Source organism: Mesoplodon densirostris, chromosome 7, assembly GCF_025265405.1.
Source record: "Mesoplodon densirostris isolate mMesDen1 chromosome 7, mMesDen1 primary haplotype, whole genome shotgun sequence".
In the NCBI taxonomy this organism is placed as follows: domain Eukaryota; kingdom Metazoa; phylum Chordata; class Mammalia; order Artiodactyla; family Ziphiidae; genus Mesoplodon; species Mesoplodon densirostris.
This window is the reverse complement of record NC_082667.1, coordinates 5914780-5937258: the sequence shown is the minus strand read 5'-3', so window position 1 is coordinate 5937258 and position 22479 is coordinate 5914780. Positions and strand designations below refer to the sequence as shown.

The 22479-nt window shown below is 54.3% G+C and overlaps 2 protein-coding genes across 4 annotated transcripts; both read left to right on the top strand.

Annotated features, from left to right (window-relative positions):
- Positions 1-1476: 1476 nt before the first annotated feature.
- Positions 1477-4246, top strand: LOC132493335 (glutathione S-transferase P). 3 transcript variants are annotated; one of them, XM_060103730.1, is made up of 7 exons: positions 1477-1560; positions 1752-1787; positions 2089-2189; positions 2298-2385; positions 2762-2865; positions 3690-3797; positions 3976-4246. In XM_060103730.1, coding segments are annotated over exons 1-7 (627 nt in total). In that variant the 5' UTR covers positions 1477-1559; the 3' UTR covers positions 4165-4246. The 3 variants fall into 3 exon arrangements, with proteins under 3 accessions (XP_059959713.1, XP_059959715.1, XP_059959714.1); XM_060103732.1 differs by lacking the exon at positions 3690-3797; XM_060103731.1 differs by lacking the exons at positions 3690-3797; positions 3976-4246 and adding an exon at positions 2939-3305.
- A 12362-nt stretch (positions 4247-16608) lies between these two features.
- NDUFV1 (NADH:ubiquinone oxidoreductase core subunit V1) lies at positions 16609-22303 on the top strand. The gene is made up of 10 exons (XM_060103347.1): positions 16609-16757; positions 17857-17939; positions 18013-18183; positions 18915-19098; positions 20166-20355; positions 20794-21006; positions 21157-21323; positions 21612-21693; positions 21903-22048; positions 22153-22303. The coding sequence occupies exons 1-10, from the start codon at positions 16686-16688 to the stop codon at positions 22237-22239; spliced, it is 1395 nt and encodes a 464-aa protein (XP_059959330.1). The 5' UTR covers positions 16609-16685; the 3' UTR covers positions 22240-22303.
- The last annotated feature ends 176 nt before the right edge of the window (positions 22304-22479 follow it).

Below are 22479 nucleotides of genomic sequence, written 5' to 3'. Positions count from 1 at the left end.
GGAACCTGGAGCCTGTTCTAAGGCCCAGGCACTTGCTGCTGGCTTGGCCCAGCCCTCCCTGGGTCCAGAACAGTTGGCCTCAGAACAGTGCCTGTCCTGGCCTGTACCACTTTTGCCTGCACCAGTCCCAGAGGGTGCAGTCAGGAAATGATCGTTTCATTATCCACTTAGAAAGTTATCAACTGACGGTGTTTTTCAAGCTTTGCATCGCCCCTGAAGAATCACTGCTGGGGTGGGGAGGGCTGGGTGGTGTAAGAGATGTCAGAAGTGAAGAAAGGAGAAGAGCGCTAGTCCTTGAGCAGAAGTGTGGTTCTCCGGACTCCGCCGAACTCCTGCCTGGGTTTTCTTTCTGCCTCTGGACGCCCCCTCCTCCCTGCCAATCCCACAGACGCCTGGACTCAGTAGGTCCAACACGGGACATACGATGTCCTCCCAGTGGCTGCCTCTCCTCCCGGCTCCCCATCTCGGTCTCCCTGGAGGCCTCCTTCCCCACACAGTCACCAAGTCCAGAAGCTTCCACCTGGATGTGTTTGGAGAACTTGTCCAGGGCCCAGCCCAGGCCCCACCTGGGGCCTGGCTCCCCTGCAGTCTCAGCCCGCTCAGCCAGCATTGGGGGAGGGAGAGGGGTCTTTACGAAATACCACCTGGACAATCCTCACTGAAGCTTTCTCCATCACTGCCATGGGGGGACCCAGAGTAGGGCCTGAACCCCCAGAAAGGGGTTGCCCGGTGGACAGATGGGGTTCAACAGCGTTGGTGCTCGTCCTGGAATCCTTTAAAATTGCCCTCAATCCTGATGGAACTGAAGGACAGTGATCAGCTTGGTGTTATCGTGCCAGAAATGTGTAACCTTGCCAGTGATACTTTTGAAAAGGGAGGGTCCAGTGTCCCATTGTCTAGATAGATTTCAAAAACCATATCGTTCTCCTGTCGTGATTTTTACCATGCCTACTTATCACAAGTGGTGCCCGCTTCCACGTAGGGGAGTGAAACAGGTTTCCTGTGAAGGTAAGCGTATCTGAGTTGAAGAAATGAGGTAATTTAGAGAAAAAAAGTAAGAAGGGAGCAGCGGGGTACGTGACTCATACAAGAACCCGAAGGTGACCTCCAAACGGCGGATGGGTCCGAAAACCCAACTTGGGGTGTGAGTTGAGTGTTCGAGCCTAGGTGCACAGGGGGTGTGTCCGTCTTTGTACAGCATCTGGGAACAAGTGTCTACGCGCAAGGGTTTGTGTCTCTGGGGTCTGCGACCCCAGCAGGGTAAGGGACTGGACTGCGCGCCCTCTCAGGCCTCTGGAAGGTTCTGGAACGCAGCCCTAGCTGTGAGCCCATCAGCCCCGGCTGGACGCTCGGCAATCGGATGCAACCGGCTGGGACTGGCTGCGCGGCGTGGTTGAGGGGCGGGGCGCGGAGGAGCGGCTCGCTGCCAGCGCGGTGACTCAGCACGGTGGGGTGGGCCGGGGGCGGGGCGCGCCCACCCATATAAGGCTCCGGGCCGCGGCGGCGGGCGTCGGAGTTTTGCCGCCGCCGCCGCTGCTGCTCAGTTTTGCGTTGCCATCAGTGAGTCCCCGCCGCCTGCGGCTCCCTGGGGGATTCCGAGGGGGCTCCCAGGGTTTTGGGGAGCAGTTGGGGCTCTCGGGGGGCCTACAGCGCCCAGAACAGGGGATGCGACCCCAGGGAGGACGAGCGGGCGCCCTCTCCCCTGTAACACGCCCCTCCCAGACACTAACAGACCTCTCTGCATCTTGCAGTGCCGCCGTACACCATCGTCTACTTCCCTGTTCGAGGTAGGGGCCTGTGACGGGGAGGGAGGGGAGGCAGAGGTTGGGGCTGCAGCAGCCCACGCCCCTCACCCACCTGAGGGAGTCCCCAACCTCCCTTCTCCCTCCATCACGTGGCTACTAGCTCCGCCTTCCCTGTGCCCCGGAGCTGCCCCTTGCTAGAGTACGCAACTTCCCTGCCCAGGCCCGTCCCTCCGCAGTGTGCTGCGACATCATCGGGGGAGTCCTCACCTCCTTGGCTCTTTCCCAGGGCGCTGCGAGGCTGGGGTCTCTGCCCATCCCCACACCCTGTCCTCCCCTCCCCCAGGGCGCTGCGAGGCCATGCGCATGCTGCTGGCCGACCAGGACCAGAGCTGGAAAGAAGAGGTGGTGACCATGGAGACCTGGCCTTCACTCAAGGGCTCCTGTGTGAGTACTTCTGTCGTATCCCGGGTCAGGGGCTGGGCACTGGGGGGCAAAACTAGGGTGGGGGGCAGCCAAGCTCAGCACCTCTGACAGAGCTGTTCATTCCCCCAGCTGTACGGGCAGCTCCCCAAGTTCCAGGATGGAGACCTGACCCTGTACCAGTCCAATGCCATCTTGCGTCACCTGGGCCGCTCCCTCGGTGAGTCCTGAGGCCGCAGGTGGCCCAGTCCAGGGTAGGGGTCTGCGGGCATCAGTCAGCGTTACTGAGCATCTGCTCAGTGTTGGCGCCCTGAGCCTCTTCCGTTTAAATCAAATTGTCCTGCAACCCTGTGGAGCGGAGGTGAGTGGAGGTTACCTAACTTGCCTAAGCTCAGGCCCGGGTCTGTCTAGCAATCCTTGCCCTGTAGCAGGCCGCCTCCCACGGAATTCTGAGCATGGCCTCAGACGGTCCTTTGTTCATCCACATCCTCCTCCCTGGCCGAGGCTCACAGGCAGCCACGTGGCCTGTCTGGTGGGTCAGGTTGTAGTGGCTAGTCAGGCTCCCCGTCACGCTGTCTGCTCTCCCGCCACCCCAGGGCTGTATGGGAAGGACCAGCGGGAGGCGGCCCTGTTGGACGTGGTGAATGACGGCGTGGAGGACCTTCGCTGCAAATACGGCACCCTCATCTACACAAACTACGTAAGCACGGACACGGGGATGGTCATTGAGGGCAAAGAAAGAAAGGGGCTGGCTTCCTTCTCACCCTGCACAGCACCCCTCATGCAGCTCTGACGGATCCTTCCCTTGGGCTGCTTCTGGCTCTGCGGGGGTGTCAAGAGCCATTATGGACTGGACACAAGACTCAGCCTCCCTGCCTGGGCGAGGGACCCAGTCAAGGAGTAGGCGATGGCAGAATTGCGTGAGGACAAGAGACATCCAGCCAGAGGTGGTCCCTGATCCGCAGCTGGGGGAGGTCAGGAGCACTTCCTAGAGCCAGGTGCAGAGGAGGGGGGTCTACAGTCAGCTTCTAGAAGGGGTGCTGGCACTGTCAGGTGCACGAGGTATCAGGCACGGGGCACGTTCAGGGACTTGGGACCAGTTTAGCAGAGGCAAGGCGTGTGTGCCAGTGTGTGTGAGAGAGAGGGAGGGAGGGAGAGCGGCAGGAGATGGAGCTGGAGGGGCAGCGGGCCCAGGTCCTGGAGGCCTTGAACCAGCTGGCTTGGATGCTCTCTTTGGGGAGTCTAAGCACGGCGGTGTCTGCGAGATCCGGAAAGATCCTACAAGGCTTTTGCAACAGTCCGGGGAGCGATGGGGGCAAGAGTGGCCTAGCGAAGAATCAGCAGCTGAAATGGACAGGACGTGGCAATAGCCTGGGGCGGGGAGTGAGGAGAGGAGGGGTGGGGGCTGGGTGAGTGGCGATTCACTGAGACGGGGCAGACAGGAGGGGACATCTCAGGGCAGAGGCAGGGCGTGCAGCAGTGTGAGGGTCAGGAGGATGATTCGCGGTAGCATCTTTCTGGCAGGAGGCGGGCAAGGAGGACTATGTGAAGGCACTGCCCCAGCACCTGAAGCCTTTTGAGACCCTGCTGTCCCAGAACCAGGGCGGCCAGGCCTTCATCGTGGGCAACCAGGTGAGCTGGCCGTGGCCCGCCCCTTCCGCACCACCCTCTTCTTACAGATGGCAGACCGGTGCAGAGCGAGCACCTGAGCCATCGGTTCAGCAACGCTGGGCAGACCAAGGGACCGGCTCAGGCTCCCCGCCTCACACTTCCCACACCCACTGAGTCCCTGCCCCGCTCTGCCCTGCAGATCTCCTTTGCCGACTACAACCTGCTGGACTTGCTTCGGATTCACCAGGTCCTGGCCTCCAGCTGCCTGGACTCCTTCCCCCTGCTCTCGGCCTATGTGGCCCGCCTCAGCGCCCGGCCCAAGCTCCAGGCCTTCCTGGCTTCCCCGGAGCACGTGAACCGCCCCATCAATGGCAACAGGAAACAGTGAGGGCTTGTGGCACTCTGAGCAAGAGGCAGGGAGCTGCCTGCTTCCCTTTCCCTATAGGACCAATAAAGTTTCCAAGAGAGAAGCAGTGCTGTGAGCATTGAGTTTTCTGGGGAGGGGGCTCCCTGATCCTCTCACGCTTGGGGGAGGGACAGGCAGCTGGACAGGATACTTGAATCCTAAAACACAGAGTGTCTTCCTGGAGCCCTCAACCAGCTCTGTGTTTACTGAACTCCAGAAACAAAGAGAAAAAAAAAAAAGAAACAGGAAGAGAAATCAACCATGGTCCCTGCTCTGGACATCTCCATAGTCTACAGAGAACAGGCTCACTTAAATAAACATGCTTTCTTCTCTCAGCAGGCCACCTGCCAGAGGGCCTCCATCCAGGACTGCAGGAGCTGAGGGGCCCTTGGCGGAGGAGGGGCGTGGGGAGGAGCTGAGCCGCTCAGAGCAGCCCTGGCTGGGTTGGTGGGAGGGTCAGTCACTTCTGCTCAGATGGGGCTCTCCTTTCTTCCTTGTGCATCGTGGGCCCGGGAGCAACACGGGGCGATCCAGGTGGCTCGCCTCCTGCCTCCTCTCACCATCTTTGTTAGCTGGGCGAAGAGAATGACCCAGCCTAGGCAAGCTGGCTGTGGCGTGTCCACGGTGGGGAGGCATCGGGGTGCAAACAGGTTGTGGCTCTCGGGGCTCCCACGGATGGCTGGAGGGGAGGGCCTGTAGGAGGGCCTCTTGATGCAGCCTGGAGGAGCAGACCCTTCTCTGGGGAGCCTTGCCCAGCATCAGAGCTTCCTGCCCAAAGCGGGGAACCTCTCAGTAAGTCAACCTCTCTCATTGCTGAGAGAACTCAAAGTAGGTGAGACTTCCAGGAAATGTTATTTGAGGGCCCAGAGGGAAACAGCTCTGCAGTGACTAAGGTGTCCTGCCTGCATACTGCAGGGGTGGTGGGTTGGCAGAGGGGTACCTGCACCCATCCCACATAGAGAGCCCCAGTTTAGGGACCATTCATGGTGTCAAAGCAATCATGGCTCCAGCACCAGGGAAGCCATGATTCAGTTTGTGCCTGAACACCCTCTGAGCACCCCAGGAGTACAGAACAGCTGAGAGCAGTGCCGTTAGGCAGGTGGCTGGCGAAACGGATTAGAGGCTGGAACAGACATTGCCCGTGGGGGACATTGGCTTCAGGAAGTGTGGATCAAAACTAAGAGGCATGTATCCCTGAAGCATCTATAGCTGCCCTTGCAAATAAGGATAATAATTGCAAAAGCTAATGGAGTACCTTCGGTGCCAGGTACTAAATGCTAAATGCTTTAGTATATTACTTTCCTTAGTCCTCACCACCCTTGAGTAGGTACTCTCATCCCTGTTTATGAATGAGGTAACTGAGTTCAGAACGTTTAACTTGCCGAAGAGTGAATAGAGGCACCAGCAAGGTTATCATCATGTTATTGCTTGTGATCACAACAGGTTGAAAACAGAACAGGTGTCCATCAACAGGAGGCTGCCTAAGTACATTAGGTGCACACACACAAGGGATTGTGCACTGTGAAAAAGAGCAAGGAGGCCTGGATCAGGCCTTTTGGGAGCACGGGGCTGAGCCAACAGAGTGTAGCCCTCTTTGCAAGAGACGTTTTTCTATTGCTCACCGATGAAATTTGGGAAAATGACACTTTCCTGACCCCTCTGCGGTTGGGGGGGGGCATATAACATGTTCTGGTCATGTTGGACTGTGGACAGAGTGGGTGAATCACTTCCAAGGACAACATGGAGCAGGACATGTGGTGTGGTTGAGCAGTGGCCTTGTGGTTTTACACTGCTGGCATTTTACAGTTGTTTGTTACTGCAGCATAACCTGACCCATCCTGTCTGATCTATCCTTTATTCTCAACTCAGGCTAAGGGAATCCAGTCACCTCCCAATTTTGTCCTGCTTCTGAAGGTGATCAGGGAAGGGGAGGGGGCTATGACTCTGGGGTATTCTCTCCACTCCAACAGTAGACCCCTCTGGCTCTCCCAGACCAGCCCCTGAGAGCTGTCAGTGATAGGGAACTGAAAAAATGTCTTCATCTGGGAGTGGAGGAAGACACCCAAGCTGGGGGAGGTGATCAGAGAGAGACTAAAGGGCCCAGCCCTCTCTTTGGCCTGGACATTTGGCTGCAGGGCCAAAGTGGGACAGATTCTCCTGGAGACAGCACCTGGACCTGGAAACGATGGCTAGGTGACTTTGGCCACTGGGGAGCGCGAAGGATGGTTTCAGAGCCGAGCCGGGCCTGCTGCTCCTGCCTGGGAGCACCCTGCACTTGCACACCTAGTCCACTGCATCCCAAAGGCCCGCCCCCACCGACTGATAGAGACCTTATGCGCTCCACCATCTCCTGACCTCAGCACCTCCCTCACCTCTCTTGGAAACTCCACTTCCCTCCTAGCTGGTTCTAGCTGCCTTCTGTGAAAATAAAGACCAGCAAATGACAGCAAGCTGTATACTCAGAGCTGGCTCCAGCAAGGGAATCGGCCACTGCCAAAGGCTGGCTCAAAGGCAGGCAGAGGAGTGAGGAAGCTTTATGGGGAAAAAGGGAGACTTCAGCTGTGCCCTGAATGGAGGCTGTCGGCCCGGGGAGCTGTAGGTGGGCTGACTGGAAGTGGGGGCATTGTATGTCACTGCTTAGGGGAGCAGATTTGGCTTCCTCTGGTTGGTCCTAAGTTGGAAAAGGGGATAAAAATTAAGGAAGCTGTCACTTATTAATCAAGTCCTGGACATTTGGGGTGATTATTTACAAGGGTTATCGTTGGCTTCCCAGATTGTTCCTAGAGATAGCAGTCTGACTTCCTACAAGTCTGACCTATAATGGGCTGGCTTCCTGTCGGGTTACTGTAGATAAGAGGTTGGTTTCCAGGCAGGTTGCTGCAGGTCGTGGGTCAGATCTTTATCGATACATGGTCTGGCCATTGTCCGTTCTGTGTTCAGTCTCCTCTTGCAGAGAGGTGACCCCAGCTACAGCAACTGGAAGCCTTTTCCTCAGGCATTTACCCTGAGTGGAGAAATCCTGTAGGGGGAAAGCAGGAGCCCACACATTCTCCTTTGAGGAACAGTCCCTGGCTCATTTCTGGGCCCTGGAGGAGACTGAACACTCAGGGGGCACCAGAGGATCAGTCTGAGTTGCCCATGAGAACAGCGAGTCAGAGATGGTGTGCCAGACAGCACTGCTTCCAGGACACGTGAGGGACTCGGGAAACTGCAGGAGTTCGTGGTTCACGTTGCCAATGTGCCTGCACCTGCCACACCTGGCCTGGAGGGCCCTGGGGGCTAACCAGGAGCTGGGCTTCCCCAGGGCTCTGTGCACGGCTGCTGCCTCCGGCCGAGGTGGGCAGCCCTGAAAGGCCCTGGAGAAGGAAGTTCTCCCCAGGGAAGAACTTTGAGTGGCATCTCTCACTGCCCACTTTGCCAGGAAAGAGAGAAGGTAAAGGTCAGCATCCAAAGTCCTGGGCAGAGGCCAGTGCTCAGGAACTTGGAAGGGGCAAGATGCGACGGGGCGGGGAGCAGGGGAGGTAGGAGCTGGTGTTGAGGTTGTTGGCATAAAGGATTAAGGGAGGGCCTTAGGGTGGCCAGTGGGATGACCCTGCTGCAGAACAAGGCTCCAAACTATCGGGGGTGCTGACCTCTAGAAGGCTCGCTGCTTCCTCCTACCCCAGCCGACCCAGTGCCTACCCGGTGGGTTTCCAGGCACTTATTGATGCAGAACAAACTTGGTGGCATCACTCTCTATCAGGAATCCAGGCTGCACAGGCCAGGTCTGGCCTCCCGCCCTTGGCCACATGCAGTGGGCGGGGCCAGCAGTCTGCGAGCCGCGGGCGGGTCCCCAAGCTCCACTCGAGCCTCCGCCCAGCTTCCGGAGCATGCGCAGAGAGGTCCGTACCCGGCTGGGAGAGCAGCGGAGGCCTCCGCCAGAAGTGGAAACTGATCCAATGACAGGGTCTGTAGCCAGCAAAGCTGCCACGAAGTTTACAGTCCCCTCAGTCACCCAGAATTTCCGTCAAACTTCCTGCTCGCTCCTAACACGACAAATATCAGTGGACAACAAACAATTGCCAGATATTTGAGGGAAATCTCTAACATAAAAGAGAGAAACAATAATAAACAGGAGGGGGAAAAGGAACTCAGAGAAGATAGAGACTGTGCAGGCTGTGCATGAGAAAACTTCAAATAAACTTTAATCAGTATCTTCAGGGAAATAAGAAAAGTTATTACATCTGGAGGATAAAAGGAGGCTATTAAAAAGAGCGTTTCCCGGAAAAATTAAAAATATGATAGCAGAAATGAAAAATCTCAGGGACTTCCCTGGTGGTGCAGTGGTTAAGAATCCACCTGCCATTGCAGAGGACACGGGTTCGAGCCCTGGTCCAGGAAGATCCCACATGCCGACGAGCAACTAAGCCCGTGTGCCACAACTACTGAGCCTGTGCTCTAGAGTCTGCGAGCCACAACTACTGAAGCCCGCCCGCCTAGAGCCCGGGCTCCGCAACAAAGAGTAGCCCCTGCTCGCCTCAACTAGAGAAAGCCCGCGCGCAGCAACAAAGACCCAACGCAGCCAAAAATAAAGAAATAAAATAAGTAAATTTATTTAAAAAGAAAAAAGAAAAATCACAGAAGGTAAAGTTGAAAAATACATATGAACATAGAACAAAAAGATAAAAGCATGGAAAGATGAGAAAAACAGAGTATTATTATTTGAGGAAGTCTAGAGAGAGGGAGAGAAGAGGGTAGAAAAAAATCGTAGGGAGCTGATTATCAAATGAATAATACATTTCCTCAGGACTGAAGATGAGCTTTCACGTTGAAAGGCACAATGAGTGGCCAGCGCATTGAATGCAGAAGGACCAGAGACTGATACAAAAGCAGATGGTGAAATTCCAGAGCCCCCAGAAGGCAAATGAAGACCCTGCAACCTTCCGGAGAGAGCAAAGCACCACACACGAGGGATAAAGAATTTGAAATCGCGTCAGGTATCTTGTGGTGGTGATGAAACATGTCCACAAGTACTCTGACGCTCCGGCATCTCTATGCCCTCCTGTGGAAGCTGGGCAGGACTCTGCTGCTGCTTCAGTGAACAGAAAACAGTGGAAGCCACACGATGGGGCTTCCCAGGCTAAGTCTGAGAAGGTCACACAGCTTTGCAGTTTCTCTCAAGACACTTGCTTCAGTCATTGTGCAAAAGGTCCAGCCACCCTGAGGCTGCCACAGAGAGAGCCCATGTGGAGAGACCAGAGATGGGGAGGAAAAGGGAGGGAGGGAGGGAAGGAGCAGTGATGAAGACACACCTGCTTGCAGCTGCCCAGCCCTGGAAGTGACACTCTTCACTTCTGCCCCATCCAGATACAAGGGGGCTCTGTGCCCAGGAGGAGGAAATAAGTTTGTCATATCTAGTCAGTCCCTACCACATACAACATCAGATCTATACATAGACAGGAACTTGATGCGTGATAGTAGTGACATCACAAATACTGAATACGTTTGAAGAGTTATTTAGTATTAGTAAAACTGATTCACCGTATTGAGAAAAATGACTGGATTCTCATCTCACGCCATTTACAACAATAAACTCTAGATAGATCAGTTGTTCTCAGCTGGGGGTGATTTTGTCCCCCAGATTATGCTTGGCCACATCTGGAGATATTTCTGTTGTCCCAGCTTATGGGGTGCTGCTGGCAGTTAGGGATGCTGCTAAGCATCTCACAATGCACAGGACAGTCACTCACAGCAAAGAACTGTATAGGCCCAAATGTCCATAGTGTCAAAATTTAGAAACCCTGCCATAGGGTTCACCTATATGTGAAAGAGAAAAATAAAATAATAACAGGAAAAAAATAAGAGATTTCTTTATGACCTTGGACTGGGGATGAATTCTTTAAACAAGGCCCTCAAATGAACGAACTTGACTACATCAAAACTGAGTATTTCTCTTGTACAATGATGATTACTATTTATCAGATTATTGGATAGATGATAAACTCAAAGGAAATATATTTGCAACATCTGACGGGGGAGGGAGGACCAGTGGTTTATAATGTTGGAGATGGTGTTCCCACGAATCTTTCAGAATCCCCCCAAAGGGGGCCTTCCTGGTGGCACAGTGGTTAAGAATCCGCCTGCCAGTGCAGGGGACAGGGGTTCGAGCCCTGGTCCGGGAACATCCCACATGCCACGGAGCAACTAAGCCTGTGCGCCTCAACTACTGAGCCTGCGTGTGGCAACTACTGAAGCCTGCGCGCCTAGAGCCCGCGCTCCACAACGAGAGAAGCCACCGCGATGAGAAGCCTGCAGACTGCAACATAGAGTAGCCCCTGCTCGCCGCAACTAGAGAAACCCCGCGCAGCAACGAAGACACAACACATCCAAAAAAAAAGAAAAAACCCAAAGCCACAAAGACCATAAAAAACCAAACACACACTCCATCTCTCATGTATGTAGGAGACATCTGAAGTGATTACAGTTATGAGCTTCAATGCACCAAATAACATACCCTGACGTTCCTAAAGCAAAAGCTGATGGGAAGACAGGGACTTAGGCAACTGGAAACAACAAATGTCCAACTCTGACATAAGAAAACAGAGAAGGCACTGTCCTTTCAATTGCTCATGGGACATTTACTATAGTAACCATATGTCATGGCGCAGAGAAAGTTTTAGAACATTCCAGGGGGAGAGAGAGGAACAGTACAGACAACAGTCTCTCATTATAAGGCAATAAAATGAAAAATAGCAAAACCCAGGAAACAAAAAGACTGTAATGTTTACAGTTATAATATTTATATTTATAAGTATATTTATAAATCTCTCTTAAAATGGCATGGGACTTCCCTGGTTGTCCAATGGTTAGGACTCCACGCTTCCACTTCAGGGGACATGGGTTCGATCCCTGGTTGGGGAATTAAGATCCCACATGCCATGATGTGTGAGGCCAAAAAAAAAAAAGAAAGAAAAAAGAAAGGCATGTCAAAAAAGAAATAAAAACCAGAATTGCAGAATTTCTAGCTAATTATGATAAAGAAGCACCATAAATTGGAAGTGTTGGTCTGCTTGTCTCGATTACTCTAGCTTTATAATTAATCTTGCTATCTGGCAGGGCAGATTCCCCCCAACCCTCTTGTTCCTCTTCAAAATTGGTTTGGCCCTTCTTGGCCCTTTGTTCTTCTATATCCATTTTAGAATCAGTTTTCCCAGTTCCATGAAAAGCCTTGATGGGATTTTGATTGGAATCTCAAAGAGTTTGTAAATTAACTTGGAAAGATGTGACATCTTTGTGACATTAAGTCACCCACCTGGTAAAGTCCCCTCAACAGCTGCAGTACTGGCTAGAGGCAAAGGGAACGTGGGATTCTTGAAGGACGAAGGCAGCCGTAAACACTGGCTATGGCGTCATGACCCATTGCAGAAGTGGCGCCCCTCCATGTGTCCTTTGTGGCTCTGAGTTTTGTGTATTGGGAGGAAATTGTCTTCAGAAGGTGCAAAGTGGTCACGGGAAGAACATGTACCAGAAGATGAATAGCTCAACCTGTCTCTAATAAACACTCAACTGGTTTTTCTTTTTGCTGATTTATAAGGTAGGGCCTGGTGTTTCTAAAAACTGAACTTTGAGTCTCACATTTCTAACAGCTTGGGATTAGTCAAGGAGTGTGTAAGCTCTTCCTGGTATCTGTCCTCCCAAATAGCCGTCAAGGGCTACACGGGGCAAAGAAGAGACTAGAGCTTTTGTGTTAAGGGACAAAGGGGGTGTAGGCAGAATGCCAAGGGACAACTTGGGGATGGGCAGAGGACCAACATGAAGACACTCCAGACACCTAGACCTGATCTACTGGGTGTCGAGTGTGGATCTGCTGCCAGGGAGGTGTCGGGGTGGGTGGGCTGAGCGGACTGCACCGGCCCCTGAGACCTGTGCCCAACTGAGACTTCACAGGTCCTCCCTGCTGGAGACTGCAGATGCTGCCCAGTGCTTCAGGACCAGAATGAGCCAAAGAGAGACCCTGAGACACGGGCAGCCTGACAGGGAGTGGTTCTCACGCCAGGACGAGAGTCTGCAGAGCATGTGAGGGCACCCTGACCTGGAGAGCAGGGAAGGAGGCTGGGTCACATGCATCGTTAATTGTGTTGCTTGCCCCAAGTGCACTCACATTGTCCTGTGTGTACCTCACCAGCCATGACTGATCGACTTTACTTTTTCAAATTTAAATTAATGGAAAAAAAGAGAGATTTCCAGTTCAAGATATTAGAGTAGAACCTGAAATGCACCCTGTCCTTCTCAAACACATCAAAATCAGAGAAGGAAAAAAAGCGTTAATAATGACATTCCAACCACATAGAAATGAAAAGGGGAATTCTGTGTAGACTTGAAATAAGGCTCTCTTTGAAGGAAAGAAATAGGAAGAAACCCACAGCCTGGGGCGGGAGCTGAAGCCTTGTGACTTAGCCAGGAAGCAGGAACACAGCCAAGCCAAATGCACAGGCTTGGGGCCAAGTCCTCAGTCTGTACCCAGTGCTGGAGAGCAAGGCTGAGAGCCTTCCGTGACTGAGGCTAGGTCTCCACCAGGAGCATGAGGTAGGGGGACAGAAATGCCCTCCCTGCCAGGTCACAAACAGGGCCAATTCAGAAAACAGGAGTGCAGAATTTGGGATGGAAGTAAGTACAGAGGAAAGCAGTATACCTGTTTTTGTTTCATATTCAGCAGGAGGATAGACATATGAACTAGCTTTTGCTGGAAAAAGAAATTTTGTCATGACTGTTAAAAATGTAAGGGACGGGACTTCCCTGGTGGCGCAGTGGTTAAGAATCCGCCTGCCACTGCAGGAGACACAGGTTCAAGCCCTGGTCCGGGAAGATCCCACATGCCGTGGAGCAACTAAGCCTATACGCCACAACTACCGAAGCCCGCACGCCCAGAGCCTGTGCTCCACAACAGGAGAAGCCACCGCAGTGAGAAGCCTGCGCACCGCAATGAAGAGTAGCCCCTGCTCACCGCAACTAGAGAAAGCCCGTGCGCAGCAACAAAGACCCAATGCAGCCAAAAATAAATTAATTAATTAATTTTTTTAAAAAAGGAAGGAAAAAAATGTAAGGAAAACCACTAAAAATAGAAATAAAATGTATAACTTTCAAACCAATACTAGGGAAGAAGGGAATAGCACAAAGAAAACTCAGTTAATTCAGTAGAAGTCCGGAAAATAGAGGAAAAAGAAATAAAGAGAAAGAATGCTAAATAGAAAACACAATATAATATGGCAGATATATGTTCCAATGTCAATACCAATAAATGTAAACAGGCCAGACTCTCTTTTTAAAAGACAGAGATTGATTGAGTTAAAATAAAACAAAATGAAATTTAATTAGATGTTGTTTCAAAAGCCATCCCTAAAACAAGAGAAAGATTGAAAATAAAAAGAAAAAAAAACCAAATACTAATAAAAAGAAAGCTGGTGTAGCAATAGTAATACCAGAGATCATAGGCCTCAAGGCAAAATTGTTAAAAGAGATGCAGAGAAATATTTTATATTAGAAAAAGGAACGATCCATCAAGAAAACAGTCTTTAAAATATAGGTGTTCAGGGACTTCCCTGGTGGTCCAGTGGTTAAAAATCCGCCTTCTAATGCAGGGGACGTGGGTTCAATACCTGGTTGGGGAACTAAGATCCCACAAGCCTTGGGGCAACTAAGCCCGCACACCGCAACTACTAAGCCTGCGCACCACAGCTAGAGAGAAGCCCACATGCTGCAACGAAAGATCCTGCATTCCACAACAAAGATCCCGCGTGCCGCAACTAAGACCCGATGCAGCCAAATAAATAAATAATATTTAATAAACTAAAATAAAATAAAGTATAGGTGTCCAAAATTGGCTCAAGGAAATAAACAAATAGCCATAAAAGAAATGGAAATGGTGATCAGATCACTCCTAAGCAGAGCCCCCAGTTTCAGACGGCCTTACAGTTAGTTCTAGTGACACTTCAGGAGACGATAACTTTTACCCTCAGAAAACTCCTGCAATGTATAGGAAAAGGTGGAAAGGGGCACACCTCATTTTAACAAAACTGGAAGAGATCCCCTGGAGAAAATCTGAGCCGGAGCTGGAGAGGTCAGCCCGGGCCTTGAGTGCCAGGCCCGGGGACTTGGGCTTTGTCCTGAGGACACGAGGGAACCACGAAGGGTCTCAGGCAGGAGAGGGGCAAAATGGATCCAAAGTTTACAACAATTCTACTCGTTCCATGGTGCAAAGAAGTGATTGCGGGGGCTGAGACTTGAGGCTGGGGGACCTCAAGGAGGCTTTGCAAAATTCCAGGTGAAAGCTGATGGGTCACTGCCATGGGGCAGGGCCTGAAGGCACAGGAACAGGGTGTGTTCAGAAGGCAGAGTTGGCAGGATGCAGTGATATGGGGACAGGGAGGCAACCTGATGCCTCCCAGCTTCTGGCCTGGAGGCTGGTAGGGAAGACAGACATGAACAGTGGCATAGGATGAGACAGGTGAGAGCCAGGGTCTGGGATGCCTTGGAAGAGGGCTTCCTGGAGGAGGTGATACTGAGTGGAGCCTGGCAAGTGGGTGCTCTAGATGGGTGGGGACTGAGTGGGGGACTGAGGGTCAAGAGACCTCAGGCCGAGTTCTGGCAGCTGTGCCGTCTTGGGCAGGCAGCTCAGCGTGGCTAATATACTCTGTCCTCTTCTGAAAATGGGGGCTCATCATTCCCATGCCCTGGGTTGTGGGAGGATTAAGAAGATAACACATGGCAAGTGCTTGGCACAGAGCCTGGTGCTGAACGAACTGTAGCTCCTGCCCCTCACTCTTAGTTTCCCACGGGCCCATGCCCAGCATCTCCCATCCATGGCATCCCCCGGCTGCCTTCTCCCCATGGCCTTGTGTTCCCTTGACCCCGTTAGATAGGGATGAGGAGAGAATCCACCCTCTGGCTCCATCTTGCCCCCCTTCTGCCACCCCAGAAGGAGGGATCCACGGACTCGGGTCTGAGCTCTGGATTAGTTGTGTAATCCCCAGCTCTGTCTGGGCAATCTCTTTCCCTGCCCAGGAGAGGGGGCCTGGGGCTGGGAGTCAGGACTGCTGGGCCCTGGGTCTTGTACTGCCCTACCCACCTGTGAGCCCTCAGACAAGGTGCCCAGGCTCTTGCCGCCTCTTCTGGAAACACCACTGACATCCTGCAATGACTGTCATATGTGTGCTGTGTCTGGGGCACCACTCAGCAGCTTCATACCCATGGACAAGAGATGAAACCTCCACAGGCCTCAATTTTTTCATGTAGAAAATGGAGTTAAACTATCCAGGGCTACTGTGGGGGAATATATGAGAAAATAAGGGCATATTACTTGTAAATGGCACATCTCTTGAGAGCTAGGAAAGGATGATTACAGGACAAGAGAATAGAGGAGCTGGGGAGGGCAGACCAAAACGGACATGCTTATCATGGGACTCAGAGCCAAAGGGTTCCAGAGAACTGACAAACTGATTAACAAGAGTTAATCAGGCTTCCAAGACTTCAAGAGAAGGCAAAGAACAGAGGCCCTCCTCAGGTCACGGGAGCATTGCGGGGTGGGGAGGGAGTGGGCAGAAATGCCCTAAAGCCCCAAGAGGAAGAGGTCCTGGGGAGAGTGAGCATGATGTGGCCTGGGCCTGACGACCTGCACGATAGTGGCTGAGTCCTTAAATGCCAGGTTGCCGAGGCAGTAGGAGCCGCTCCAGGATTTTGTGCAGGAGCATCAAGTGCCAAACTCTCCTGACAGGGGCTGAGGAAGGAATGGCTGGGAGAGGTTGGCAGCACTATAGCAAGAGGATGTGCCACCCACTGACTATCTCCACCCTCTTGGCCTCACCCCAACCTAGGACTCTAGACACACCTCCTCTGGGGAGACCTCCGCCAACAACCCCCAATCTGCCCCGGCTCCCTGCGGCTAATGAGCAATCCTTCTCTGAGCCCAGGGGTGCCCGTAGTGGGTGAGGGGAAAATCATAGTCTGGGAGGTCTTGGACGGGGACGGAATAATTACAAGGCGGTCATGAGGGTCGGGCTGTCACCGATCTGATTTCTCCTCCTTCCCCCATACGCTTGTGCATACAACAGGAGCACGCGAAATGCGGAACTTGCAGAAAACACCAGAACCAGCAGAAGGTGACATGCGAGGTTTGTTTACTTGGGGATTGAAAGGTTGAGGGTCCACAGGTTAATGTGATGGAGCAGCGCGGGCGAGCAAGAGAGTAAATACCAATCCCGCCAAGGGAGAAAGGAGGTCCGAAAGGCCCCGGGACCGCATCTCCCAGCAGGCTCAGCGCCAGACAGGGCACTTCCGGCCTCTCCGCCCTCCTGCGAGGAGGCGGGGCCAAGGGCGGGACGGGAGTGGTGCCGGGAAGTTTGGGCACGCCGCCGGCGCCAGGGCGCGTGACGTTCTTCCTGTGCGCCGCCTAGCGTCTAGGTCGCGCCGGTTCCTCAGCCTCAGAGCCGTGAAGGTGACAGCTGGAGCTGACCGGCTTGGCCCCCGCGATGCTGGCGGCACGGCGGCTGCTCGGCGGGTCGCTCCCTGCACGGGTGTCTGTGCGATTCAGCAGCGATACGGTGAGGCCTGACCTGGCTCGGGCCAGGGGTGCTCGCGGGCCGGCTCTCGCTGCCGCGCCTGTGCGCGCTCCATCCCTTGGGTCTGTAGTGCCTTCTGGAGAACATTCACATCTCCCCAGCCCGGCAGGAAGGTTGCCGATCCGGCTTGGGTGTAGAAGGGGAACGGGTCCAAACGGGAGGCTGACTCACCCCCGGCCCCAGCCCTCCGGCACCTTGGCTTCCCTTATTTAACAGCCACGCGACTTAGCGGAAAAATTTTGCAGGTGGCAAAGCGTCCTTGTCTCATTCCTTTCCCGCCACAGCTTTGTAGGGCGTGAAGGGGCCACTGACCCATTTTACAGATGCAGACGATAGCTTTGGAGAGGGCCGTGCGTCTCCTCATTCTTCGTTCAGCGCTCCGATCCCCATATTGGCTTTTAAGGGGTTGGGTGTCTGGAAGCCAGGTCCCCTTAGCCCTCAGCTGGGGTGCTCCTCACTGGGTCACGTGGAATTCCAGACCCATCTCTCCTCAACAGTTTTATCCCGAGCGGGTCTCCCTCCGTCATCTTGTGTCCCAGCCGCAGTGAGGCATTTCTTTAACTTCAGAAAGTGCATTTTGTCGCCAGCAGAGTTTAGTAACACAGGGCTTTGGCCTAACCAAGTTTTGGTCCAGCAGCACAGCCAGACAAGTAAATGGACATAGCATCACACTGGGCTCAGGGGAGTAGTATGTGCACAGATCAGGTGTGGGCTTTGGCCACGGACACACCTGAGCTTAGATTCCATCTGCTCCTTTGGGCTGTGTGCCTTTCACAGGCTCATTTTGCTCTGAGCTTCAGTTTCCTCTTCTGTAAAATGGAGGAAATCATTCCTGTCTCAAGGTCATGAGGATGAAATGGGGTCTTGGATATAGAAAACTGAGTTTCGTGCCTGCTAACAGCAAGTGCTTACTAAGTGGTGATGGCAGCTATGATGCTACGAAGGGTTCTGAGGCTTGGGCCCCTGCCCTCCTCCCAGCCCAGCCCTCTCTAATCAGGGGGACTCAAAACTCTGTACCTTCTGGCCTGGCCCCTCATGACCCCAGGGCTCTTCTGGGCCTGCTGACCCTCTGTGTCCCCAGACAGCACCCAAGAAAACCTCATTTGGCTCGCTGAAGGATGAAGACCGGATCTTCACCAACCTGTATGGCCGCCATGACTGGAGGTGAGATGGTGCCCTTAGGCTGGTGGTTCCCGAGGCAGGGCCTCCCCCTTACTGCCTTCCCCACTCTGTCCAGGCTGAAAGGTGCCCAGAGTCGAGGTGACTGGTACAAGACAAAGGAGATTCTGCTGAAGGGGCCTGACTGGATCCTGGGTGAGGTCAAGACGTCGGGCTTGCGGGGCCGTGGAGGTGCTGGCTTCCCAACTGGCCTTAAATGGAGCTTCATGAATAAGCCCTCAGATGGCAGGTGTGTGTAGGCAGGCAGAAATGGGGTTGCAGGAGAGACCTTGGGGGTGGCTGTGGCTTACCTGGGCCTTTGGGCTGTTTCCTTGGAAACTAAGAGTGAATGAAGTGGGAAAACATAACCAGAGCTCAAGTAGGTGGGATTCAGTTCTCTCTGGTCTTCCTCAGGGGAGACTTGAGGGGTAGCAGAATCAACACAAAACTTTGACTCAGTCAGACTTAACTGATCAGTTCCTAGCTCTGCCTTTTAATCATACAGCTTTGGGCAGCCTCCGGCCCTTTCCGAACCTCAGTTTTCTGTTCTGTAAATGGATATTATATTGTGCAGGGATGAAAGAGAGAATGTTCGTACAGCTTTTGGCCTGCACTTTGGTTGGCACATAGAAAGCAAAGGCTAAATGTCAGCTATTTTGCCTCCTTTTGGCTCCAGAGATATGGTGGAAGTTCATGGAATGCTCTTTGTGACCAAAAGCAGATTTGGGCTCTTGGGAAAGCACTAGGAGAGACATTTGGACGGAACAAAGATTTTTCCTGTGGTCATAGCCACCCAAATACAGAATAGGCAGTGAGCTCCCTGTCATCGGTGGTGAGCAAGCAGAGCCCCTGGGAACATGTCAGGAGGACAAAGAGGGATTGGCTGTCAGAGGAGGCTTCCCTGGGTGGGGTGGGGTGGCACGTGGTTGAAGGCCCAACCCTGGTGGCCCTGTAGCCTGACTGACCTGCTGGCCCCCACAGGCCCAAGTATCTGGTGGTGAACGCGGATGAGGGGGAGCCGGGCACCTGCAAGGACCGGGAGATCATGCGCCACGATCCCCACAAGCTGGTGGAAGGCTGCCTAGTGGGGGGCCGGGCCATGGGTGCCCGCGCCGCCTACATCTACGTCCGTGGGGAATTCTACAATGAGGCCTCCAATCTGCAGGTGGGCAGAGGTGGGGCGTCAACAGAGGAGAAGGCGCTCAGTGTGCACTACATGCCCCAGGCCTAGGCAGAGTTGTTCTTGGGTTTTAACTCCTGATCTGTCTGGGGTCGCACTGGGAGAGCGGTGATCACTCCTGCATGCCTTGTGTCCTGAATGGGACGTGGCCCCCAATGCCTCCGTCTCTTTCTCTATGTTCCAGAGCTTCAACTTGGGCTCCATGACTCTTTCCAGGGCTCCATGACTCCTGGGGCAGGGATAGGCTGGAGAACTCCCATATGGACATTTTTCCTGAAGGGTCAAGGGGTCATTTCAGTAATTCTCAGCTCAGTGACGCCTGTAGTAATTGGTCCAGGGCCAAAGCCTCACCTTTCTATTAGGCTGCTACACAACAGTGATGAAGGATGTGGGAATAATAACCTGGCACATGGTAGCATTATGCGTAAGTGTTATTATTATTATTATTACATATTTAAAAATAAGCCTCCAGGGTCTTTTCCTCTACTCAGAAGCAGTACTCGCTCATTATGAAAATAGGAAACCACACACACACAAAAGGAAACTCTCCCACAGATCTACCACCTGGAGAAACTACTTGCTGAAATTTTCATTATTTCCTTAAAGTCTTTAAAAATACATATAGGACTTCCCTGGTGGTGCAGTGGTTGAGAGTCCGCCTGCCGATACAGGGGACACGGGTTCGTGCCCCAGTCTGGGAGGATCCCACATGCCGCAGAGCGGCTGGGCCCGTGAGCCATGGCCGCTGAGCCTGCGCGTCCGGAGCCTGTGCTCCGCCACGGGAGAGGCCACAACAGTGAGAGGCCCGCGTACCGCAAAAAAAACCAACCAAACAAAAAAAAACATATAGTTGGAGAATTTGTTAAATGTTATTACAGAAGTAGCACATCATCGTAAAAATCCCCACCCCCCTGCCAGAGCGTCCTCTGCTTGTGTCCAAAGGGAGCTTTTGCTCTGGACTTTGGTGATGGGCTCACTGGGCCAGTGCCCCTCCCTCCCACACAGTGTTCCTGGGCCCTTGGGGACCGTGTCCTCACACCCCTGTCCCACAGGTAGCCGTCCGAGAGGCCTACGAGGCTGGTCTGATTGGCAAGAATGCCTGCGGCTCCGGCTACGATTTGGACGTGTTTGTGGTGCGCGGGGCTGGGGCCTACATCTGCGGGGAGGAGACAGCGCTCATCGAGTCCATCGAGGGCAAGCAGGGCAAGCCCCGCCTAAAGCCTCCCTTCCCTGCAGACGTGGGTAAGACTTGGCACCTGGCCCGATCCTGGGCCTTGTCCTGTGTCCTATGGAGTCCGGGATCTGGTTTCAGGTCCCCACTCGTCATTCTTAGGGAATTTCTGAGTCCCTTCTGCACTGGGCGCCTGACACAGAGAGCAGGGTGGGAACAACACAGAGGCCCCACCAGTGCCACCTGCAGCCCCTCATCCTGCCTCAGCTCCCACGTCAGATACCCAAGTCCTCTCCAACCCTCCGGGAACTCAGGGCAGGATGGTGAAAAGGCAGCAGAGCTCCTGCTGGAATCTGGGGTCCAGTGGGGGACGAGAATGACAAAGGGGTGAAAGCCAGGCTCTCTGCCACTGGAGCAGGACCCTGGACATACCCCATTGCCAGGAAACCCGCCACAACCTGTCTGCACCCACTGGAAGCCACCGATTTCTCATCCCATTTCCCCCACAGGAGTGTTCGGCTGCCCTACAACCGTGGCCAACGTGGAGACAGTGGCTGTGTCCCCTACCATCTGCCGCCGCGGGGGTGTGTGGTTTGCCAGCTTTGGCCGCGAACGCAACTCAGGCACCAAGCTGTTCAACATCTCTGGCCACGTCAACCACCCTTGCACGGTGGAGGAGGAGATGTCTATACCGCTGAAGGAACTGATTGAAAAGCACGCCGGTGAGGCCTGGGGCCAGCCAGCAGGGTGGGAGAGCCTCAGGAGCTGGGGCTGGGGCTAGCAGAGGTCCTGGGCTCAGGGCTAGGCAGGTGTGCCGGCCCCAGCCCTGACCATCCATCCTTTTGGGGACTGACTACTGACTGGGGCCCCAGGGGGTGTCACGGGTGGCTGGGACAACCTCCTTGCTGTGATTCCTGGCGGCTCGTCCACCCCACTGATCCCCAAGTCCGTGTGTGAGACGGTGCTGATGGACTTCGACGCGCTGGTACAGGCGCAGACAGGCCTGGGCACGGCTGCCGTGATCGTCATGGACCGCTCGGTAAGGGCTGGCCCACGCTCCCCACCCAGTCCCTGCCTTATGCCAGCCTGGTTAGTAACCCTTCCGGGGCCTCTCGGAGAACTCCTGCCAGCTCTTGGGTCCCGGTTCGTGTCACCTGAGATACAGTGAGGTGGGAGAGGCGGGGAGCAAGGCTTCTCTGGGGAACACGCGCGTGGAGCCTGGGCAGGGCGGGATGCCCAGGGCGGGGGGAGGAGACAGCCAGGGTGCCGCCGGGGGGCGCTGAGGCTCGGGCCTCGGGTGCCTCCTCACTGTCCCTTGTCTCCCCAGACGGATATCGTGAAAGCCATCGCCCGCCTCATCGAGTTCTACAAGCACGAGAGCTGTGGCCAGTGCACCCCATGCCGCGAGGGTAAGCGCGCTGGGCAGGCTGGGGGCTTTCTCTGTGGCTCGCGCCAGGCCTGGGCCGGGCACTGGACCCTGAATAAACAGCTGCTGCTTCCCAGCCTGCTGTGGCTGCTCTGAGCCCCACCCTCCCTGTGGCCCGCACCCCTCGAGTTCCATCCCCCCGCCCCCCGGCTTAGGGAGATCATCAGGCCCTCTCTTGCTGCCACGGCTCAGGTGTGGACTGGATGAACAAGGTGATGGCCCGCTTTGTGAAGGGGGACGCCCGGCCGGCTGAGATCGACTCCCTGTGGGAGATCAGCAAGCAGATAGAGGGCCACACCATTTGTGCCCTGGGCGACGGAGCTGCCTGGCCCGTGCAGGTACTCGCTGCCCTGCTGCGTGGTGCTGGGGGTGGTGCTGAGAGCCCGGGCGTTGGGGGGTTTTCAGGCCCTGCTGCACCCAGCACCCTGACCCTCACCCCCAGGGCCTGATCCGACACTTCCGGCCGGCGCTCGAGGAGCGGATGCAACGGTTCGCCCAGCAGCACCAGGCCAGGCGAGCCGCTTCCTGAGCCCGCTGCGCTGGGCCGGCATCCATCTGCCTGGACGGCTGGACAATAAAGCAAGTGCTGCCCACTCGTTGCGTCTTCTCTGTGGCCTTGCTCTTCACTCTGCCTCTGCGGCCCGTTATTCCTGGAGGCTTATTTCCCAGACAGAGGTGGAGGTTTGGGAGGGATAGGTCAGCACAAGGTCTCATTGTGAGTTTACACTTGGCCTCCTGTGCGTCAGTCTGTCGTAGACCATCCTGAGCA

Bases quoted from the DNA above. Each gene is read 5' to 3' on its own strand.
- NDUFV1 (XM_060103347.1), top strand. From the start codon at position 16,686: ATGCTGGCGGCACGGCGGCTGCTCGGCGGGTCGCTCCCTGCACGGGTG. The intron at 20,356-20,793 runs GTAAGACTTGGC...TTTCCCCCACAG, and splicing joins TCCCTTCCCTGCAGACGTGG to GAGTGTTCGGCTGCCCTACA. The intron at 21,007-21,156 runs GTGAGGCCTGGG...CTGGGGCCCCAG, and splicing joins ACTGATTGAAAAGCACGCCG to GGGGTGTCACGGGTGGCTGG.
- LOC132493335 (XM_060103730.1), top strand. The intron at 2,190-2,297 runs GTGAGTACTTCT...TCATTCCCCCAG, and splicing joins CTTCACTCAAGGGCTCCTGT to CTGTACGGGCAGCTCCCCAA. The intron at 2,386-2,761 runs GTGAGTCCTGAG...CCGCCACCCCAG, and splicing joins TCACCTGGGCCGCTCCCTCG to GGCTGTATGGGAAGGACCAG.